Here is a 7,653-nt window from a genome sequence, read left to right as displayed (position 1 = left end):
CCGGGTAAAGGAGGAGTCAGAGTCCTCAGTGGTTTTGCAGGTTTTTAATTGGGGTTCAGCGGGTATGTGGCAGGCAGGGGTGCTGGCTGGGGGGCTGGGAGGCTGGCAGGCCTGCCAGCCTCCCAGCCCCCAGCAAGTCTTCACTCTATCTGAGCTCTCTGGAGTTCGTTCTGCTGCTTCTCGGCTTCTCTTTCGGCTTCGGCTTCTACTGCTGCTCCCAGCGTCCCCGTGACGCCGCCCTTAAAAACCCAGTCTTAGCCCAGGTGAATCCCATCTACCTATGCCCACACCCTACTCCAGGCGCCCGCCATCAGGCATGCATTCAGGACAAGGATCCATCATCTATCCTGATGGCGGAAGGGCAGAAAAACCTGACATTTTCTTTACCCTACACTGGCTTATTTCGCTGAGAGTTTACCATCTGATCAGACCATCCAATTATGAAATTCCTTCTTATTTTTCAATGTGTAATTTTACCTTTTATACCCTTATTTATCTGGAATTATATTGACACGTGACACGAAGTTAGAGGCCAGTTGGCTTTTTTTTTTTTTTGGTAAACGAGTAACTTATCATTTGTTGACTAATCCTTCTCTCCCTAGGTGTGGGGCTATGTAGTCTTTAACTCTCTAGGAATGGAGAGTATATCCTTTTCAAATGGAGAGTCTGAGATCCAAAGCAGCTAACTGGTTTTTACTAAAATCATGTGAGTTAATGGTGAGACCCCAACAAAAACTTGGGTTGTGGATGTTTAATCTAAATTTGAGATAGGTCTGCTTCTTGCCAATCCAACTTTAATGGTGAAGATTGACTAATGTTTCTATTTTTTAAAAGATTTATTTATTTATGCATACAAGAGCTGGGGCACAGGCCAGAGATGCGGGGGTGAGAGGATTCACCAGAGACAGAGTGGGGAACAGAACAGGCAGACTGACCGAAATACACTGCTGAGGGGAGCAGCGGGCGAGACAGGAGAGGTCTGCTGCGCCATGTGGGTTGCTCCCTGGCCAGCCAGAGATTGAATTCGTGCTTCAGAGGTTGTGGATTGCTTCATAGTGTGGTGCTTAACCCCTTGCACCATGAGGGAGGCCCACTAATGCGTCTATTTTTTTTCATGCAATTTGTAATATTTGAAGAGATGCTAAAGACCTCAGGAGTTACGAGACTGGACCGTTCCTCCTCCCCAGTGATCCACTCACTCTCCCCGCAGCGGGAAAAGAGGGAGGGCCAAAAGAGGGGAGCAGGAGAGGAGTCGGGATGAGAGGCAGGGGCTGCTGTGAGGGGCGGGGCACGCAGCCCGGCAGTCCCACCGCTCCCTTCCCCTCCCACCACAGGCTTTTCCTTTAGCGGCTTCCCCTTCCTTCAGAACGGCCAGGAGTGAGGATGCAGGCACCTTTCTGCCAGAGCCGGTGGCTCTTCGGCTGGTCTCCGAGGCACGCGCCGCCCTAAGATTTTCCTCCAGCTTCTCCAGAAGTTAGTAAATCTTCTTCTCCACGTCCTCCCCTTTAGTCCATGCTCAATCGACCAAACACTACGTGAGAACTTTCGGATGCCTAGACAGCACCTAGCTTATTTTCTTAGTAGACTCAGAAGTGTCTTCTTAGAATACTTTTCACTGTTTGTCGGTCACCTCGGGGCTACTTTGCTTCAAGAGAAACAGGCCTGGACACCTAACTGTGCCTTTAAATTCTGAGTGGGCTGCTGCGTCGTGCAAAAGAAGAAAAATCTAGAGAAGCAGTGGGGTGCCAGAGCTAATTCAAACCCTTGGCGCTTAGTTTTGCTGCTGATGGTATCATGGAACATTGGCTAATAATATGCTGGATTTTGCATTTTCTCTGTAAGACATCTGTTTTTCCTGCTACTGCATCTTTGCCTTTTTTGATAATGCTGGCTTTTTGATTGGCTGGATTAGATTTGTAACCCCCTAGTGAACAGTACATTAAGGTCGAGGCCCTTCTCCCAGGTAATCATGCTACCTTAGTTGTTTACAATTCTCCCCTATTTTCAGGTTCGCCACTCTTAGGTTGTGCTGAGAACTCCCCATTAACAGTTTCTTTTCCCAGTTAACCTCTTTATTTAGAAAGTTTTCTTATTAAGTACTTTTAATGCTTGGAGGAACATTCCGACAAGTTCTCTGCTGCTTCTAGCGTTCTTGATTTTTGTAATATGCAAAGCAAATAAATCCAATAAAGCCTGTTCTGTAGTCCATCTCGGTCTGTCACATGGGGGGAATCAAGGGTGTTGATAACTCAGACCCGAGGGTTTTCAGAGAAGCAAAGTGATCTTAGGAGGTTGTGGGAGGCAGAAAGGGCCTCCACACAGGGGTGTCTGACCAAGCCATAGCACCAGGTGGGTGTTTGTATGGGGAGAAATGGTATCGGAGAGGTTTTCATGTGTGGAAACACCTGGGGAGCAAAGAGACAGGTGGGAGAGGGGATGTAACTAGGGGTGAGGGGGCAAGATAATGGCGGTTATACTGCAGCCTGGTCCAGGGACTTGGTCTGAGTCCTATAGCAAGAAGAGCTATTGTAACAAGCCATTATCAAGCAGAAGGGACCCCACTGTACCCCAGTAACAAAGCATTCACACAGCATGAGCAAGTGGAAGGAATGATATATCAGGTGTAGAGAGGGCCAGGTTATAAATATTTGTAGTATTTGCAGGGTTCAGGTAAAGGTTCAGTTATGAATCCACACACCTTATATCTAAAAATATTTGAAACATTTCTATCAACAATATATCAACTAGCCATTAAATAAAATTTATCTCCTTCCATGACAAATGTACCTTCACAACCACCTGAAAGGCCACGCTGGGACTTCGAATTCTCAGACTCCCCTAAGTTCTGCTCTAATGGTGTGGAAAGAGCTTCCCCACTCCCCACCGCAGCCCCTGCCTCCCTCACCCCTCAGGCCAGGCCCCATGCACTGTTCCTTAGGGCTGGGAGCACCTAACCAGCAGTGCAGCAGCCCTCCAAGGACGCTTGCTCCAAGAGAATAACATAGGATCTGGGATGCCAGGTACCTGGAGCATGGGCTGGCAGCGGTATACCCCTTGTTCACACGGGCTGAGTTGTTGGCCTCACATGGAGGGGGGTGGTGGCGAGGGCCGATGTGGGTTTTCAAAGCACAAGCTCAGGATAGAGGTTCCTCTTCCCTGGGTCTAAAAGCAGTGCTATAGTAGAACCAATATGAAGCCCCTCAAACCACACTACATGGAAAAACTAGTGGCCTGCCTTTTCATTTTAGGTAATGATGACAAGGGGCCTGCCTGTGCCTCTGTCTCGCCATGTGGTACTAGCCATAAGGAATGCATGATAGTGTATTTTAAAATGTTGGCATTGGTTTCAAGAAAGGTTTGCAGATGTGCTTTCACATTAACAGGCATAGGCAGAGCATCCATGCACACCCACCACCAGGCTGAAGGAATATTGCATTATAGATAGAGCTGAACAGCGCCCCCTCCCGCCGTCAAGGCCTCCCTTTCTTTCTGGGAGAGGTAACCACTAACCTAAATGAGATGTTTATTCCCTGCTCCCGCCTGTTCCACGTTGCTAAATTTGTATGCATCTCTCATGCACATGCTTTTTATTCCAGACTTTTGTATCCACAATCAATAATCAACATATGGTGGGGGATCATTCTGCATGTTCTTAAGACTTCCTATACATGGTATCATCTCTATCCTTCTGGAACCAGCTTTTACCCTAATGCATTTTTCTGCTGCGATCACCCAATTTTAGCACCTCTGTCACACACACACACCCCACCCCGGTAAGTTCTAGTTTCTTTCTAAGCCCGGACCTTGCCATCTTGTTCAGTTTACCTGCAACAGTCCAAAGGAGTGAAATTAAGGCTGGTCCTTCCTTGTAGGAGCTGAGGGGTGGGTGGAGGGTCTCAGCACCTTACCCTGTGGCTCTAAGTGCTTCTCAAACAGCTGCATCAGAACCCCCTGGAGGGCTTGTTAAAACACAGATTGCTGGGCCCCACTCCCAGAGTTTCTGATTCTCAGATCTTGGATGGGCCTGGGCATTTGCATTTCTAACAAGTTCTCAGGTGATGCTGACAACACTAGTCCAGAGTCTACATTTGGAGAACTATTGCTGTAAATCAAAGTCAAAGCCCAGGTTCAGAGCACTATCTGGCCTCCAGGCACACTGGCCATTCATGACATTTCCTTCAAAACTGCTCAGCAGTGCTGTCCAATACACACACAACGCGAGTCAAGTGTAATTTTAAATATTTTAGTAGCCACGATAAAAATGTAAAGAGAGACTGTTCAAAGTAATTTTTAATGCTTTATTTCATTTATTCCAATACACTATCATTTCAATATGTAATAAGTTATTAATATCTTTTAAAGTATTTTTTACATTCACAGAACACTCCAGAACTTAGCCACATTTCAAACGTGTAGCAGCAACACGTGGCTAGCGACTAAAAAATACAGTGTAGCTCTAAAGGCTTGGCCTCCATTTCTCTCTTTACAAAAATTGTTTTACATTTGACACTGAACACTTGGGCTGTGATAAAGGAATGTAAGCTTCCCAAGTGGTGGAAAGTGATGCTTTAACAAATGGTAAAGTTGGCCAATACAAGAAGGTAAAACAGGTTTGAGTGTTATTTACCCTTTAAAAATCTGCCTATGTTTCAACTTATCTAAAACAAACTTAAAACGTGAACACATGCTATTAAATACATCTGTAAAAGGTTAGAGAACTATCACGTCAGTGGATGTCACTTTTCAGGTGATGAAGTGAAGAACAGATTCTTTCTTCTTTCTCCATCCTTTTCTACTCCTTAATAGGAAAATGAGAGAAAATCAGTTATACAGTAACCAGCATCAACTACTTTCTAAATGTAAGGAAATCATCCTATATAGATATATGTATCTGCTGCATTTGTGTGCTATGTCTCAGTAACCAGAGAACAACCCATTTTCCTCTTTCAATCTCACACCCTTGGATACCGAGTGCTCGTGTAACCAATGGCTTCAACCATGCAGCCATATCAACCTTGTCTCCCTCTTGTCTAACACCATAAATGCATTTTGTTTCCTGGGGTTTAAATAAATCTCTCCACCCTAAAAGCCTTTGCTTATTCCACAAATGGCTGTTCTTAACCCTCCCAGGCCCTCAGTTCCCAGATCTAGCACACGAGAAAGAGGCTGTTATTATGAAATACACAGCTGTGAAAATGCGAAGGAAAATGTTTATCATTTAAATATACTAAAAGAATTACCGATTCAGCGATAAACAATAATAACCAGAGTTTCCTCTGATTGTCACATAAAGAGAAAAAACCAACAGCTGAACAAATGTGTAGGTATTAACATTAAATGCGTTCCTACTTGAAATTCTTTTTTTTTTTTAATTTTTTTTAATAGAGGCATGCTTTATTTATTTATTTGTTTGTTTGTTTATTGTTTGTTTGTTTTGATTATACATGCACTGGGTACAGTCAGAAGCACGGGAGGGTGAGAGAATTCACCAGAGCCAGAGCGGGGAGCAGAACAGGCAGAAGGACCGAAGTACACTGCTGAGGGGAGCAGCGGGCGGCAGGAGAGGTCTGCGCGCCATGTGGGACCCTCCTCTGGTGGCCAGGGAGCAGCCAGGGGATCGAACCGGCGCCGCAGACGCTGCGGGCAGCTTCGCAACCCAGCGCTCAACCACTGTGCCACCGGGGAGGCCCCCCTACTTGAAATTCTTAACTTTGTGCTTTTTGTAAGTAGTGAGGTTCCGAAGGGCACCGTCTCCCACTTAGCACAGGAACTGCTGTTCTGTGGCCAAGTAATGAAGGCCCAACTAGTGCACAGCAGCTGCTTCCAGTAACTGTTTTCTAAACAAATATTGGTCTTAAGTATTGACACCTTTTGTGCTTGTTTGTAGTCTTACAGAAGACAAAAATGAGTAGCCATCAAGTATACCGAGTTTTATTATACTGAGTATTCTATTAACATTCTAGGAAGCTAAAATTGAATTTTAAGCTAATTTTAAACACACTTGTTCTTAATTTACTGGGAGAATTAAAAAAAAAAAAGTTGTCGCTAACAGGTGACTGCCAGGAACGGTTGGGTAGTACTCTAAGCCATAAACACGTACCTGGAATCCGGGCTTGCTCTCTTCCTGGTCCGGATCCTTTTCTGGTCCGCCTTGTTTTCTGTTAACTTTCTCTCTTTCCTCCTCAATCCCAGCATAGCATCTGGGCCTCTGCACCACAGTTTTCATACTGATATTTCATTGTTTCTTTAGTAAGAATAATACAGACTTTGGGACATTTATAGGAAAAAATACCCAATTTATAACCAACAGTGGCATCCAGTCTTCTGCCCTCAGGAGAGCAGCGGGATAGAAACAGCTAAGAAAAGAGTAGCCGGGCCCTTCCCTACTGGCCGACACTCCACTGCCACGGGCCTCACATTCCTGCGGCGGTCTCTTTCCACAGTGGCATCATTTCTCTCTCCAGTAAACCTGCCGCCCTGCGCAGCCCATTACTTCTGGCCCTTGGGACAAGGGGTGGGGATCATCGGGCCTAATGCAGCCTCTATGTGTGGTCAGAAACATTTTGGAGAATTTATTTTTGCCTCAAGGACAACTTGTATGGTGTAGCTCCATGGTTCCCCAGCCCCCCGAAGACTTAATTTTTACCAAGGGTTCCTGTTTGGTATCAGCTTTCCAAGGATCTTGACTTTTTTTTAGTCACAAACCAAACACACGAGGGATGGAGTTCTCTGGTTCTTCTCCTTCTGGCTTCCCTTGTGTTTCCTCCCCAGGCCCCTCCTGAGCACTCACCTCCCACCGACATTCCTCTGTGGCTCTCAAGCTGCCCCAAGGGTCTCAGATCTCTTATCTGAGGGCGAGGTTGGTAGAGGGCAGCCATTAAGTCTCAGGACCGCAGAGGTCATGATGGAATGGGCTCCCCGGGGCCACCCCCCCCCGCCCCGCCTGGGGCTCTAGGGGCTGCTGGTGCCCCGGAGGAGGTCCCCCACCCCCACCCGATCCTGTCCAGCCTTCCTCCCGCCCCCCAGCCCGGCCCCCCTGCCGCCGTCCTCACCCTCAGGGGCTGGGCCCATCGCCCCCAGCTCCTCCGCGGGCTCCAGGGCGGCGGGGCCCACAGCGGCTGCCCCGGCCAGACCCTGGGCCTCCGAGGCCTTGGGCCCCTCGGCCTGCGGCTCGGGCGCCTGCAGCGCGGGCAGCGGCTGGGAGGCCTCGGGCGTGCGAGGCCGGGGCCGCACCATGAGGCGGCCGCCGCGGGTGCGGATGAGGACGTGGTCGTTGTAGTAGATGCGGTACAGCAGCGAGTGGACCATGTCGAGGAACATGAAGCGGAAGCCGGCCATCGGGAAGTGGTACGAATCCACCACGGCGTCCAGGCCCTGCGGCAGCTGCTCCTCCTCGGCCGGGCCGAAGTCGGAGTCCTCGCTGCTCCAGCTCCCCGGCGAGGGCACCAGGGCCATCGCCGGCCCCTCAGCGAGATCCCCGAGACCGCCCGCCGCGCCGGCGGCGTCGGACCCCGCGCTCCCGCCCGCCACCTCTCGGGCCGCCGCGCGCGGCCGCCACACAGACGCCCGGCTCCCCGCCGCCCGCCACCCCACAGTCGGCGAATCTTCCCGGGGCCCCGGTCACCCCGAAGCTGCCCAGAGCCCCAGTGATCC

General features: G+C 48.8%; 1 protein-coding gene across 1 annotated transcript; it reads right to left on the bottom strand.

The window, feature by feature from the left end:
• Positions 1–7,167: 7,167 nt before the first annotated feature.
• On the bottom strand, positions 7,168–7,474 carry LOC129145899 (cancer/testis antigen family 47 member C1-like; the record flags this gene model as incomplete). Its single annotated transcript, XM_054695877.1, has 1 exon — positions 7,168–7,474. A coding segment is annotated over exon 1 (288 nt), but the record flags the coding sequence as incomplete, so codon positions are not given.
• Positions 7,475–7,653: the final 179 nt, after the last annotated feature.

Source organism: Talpa occidentalis, unplaced genomic scaffold, assembly GCF_014898055.3.
Source record: "Talpa occidentalis isolate TD23 unplaced genomic scaffold, MPIMG_talOcc4v2.1 talOcc4.15, whole genome shotgun sequence".
NCBI lineage: Eukaryota > Metazoa > Chordata > Mammalia > Eulipotyphla > Talpidae > Talpa > Talpa occidentalis.
Note: the sequence above shows the minus strand (reverse complement) of the source record. Positions and strands in the feature narration are given on the sequence as shown.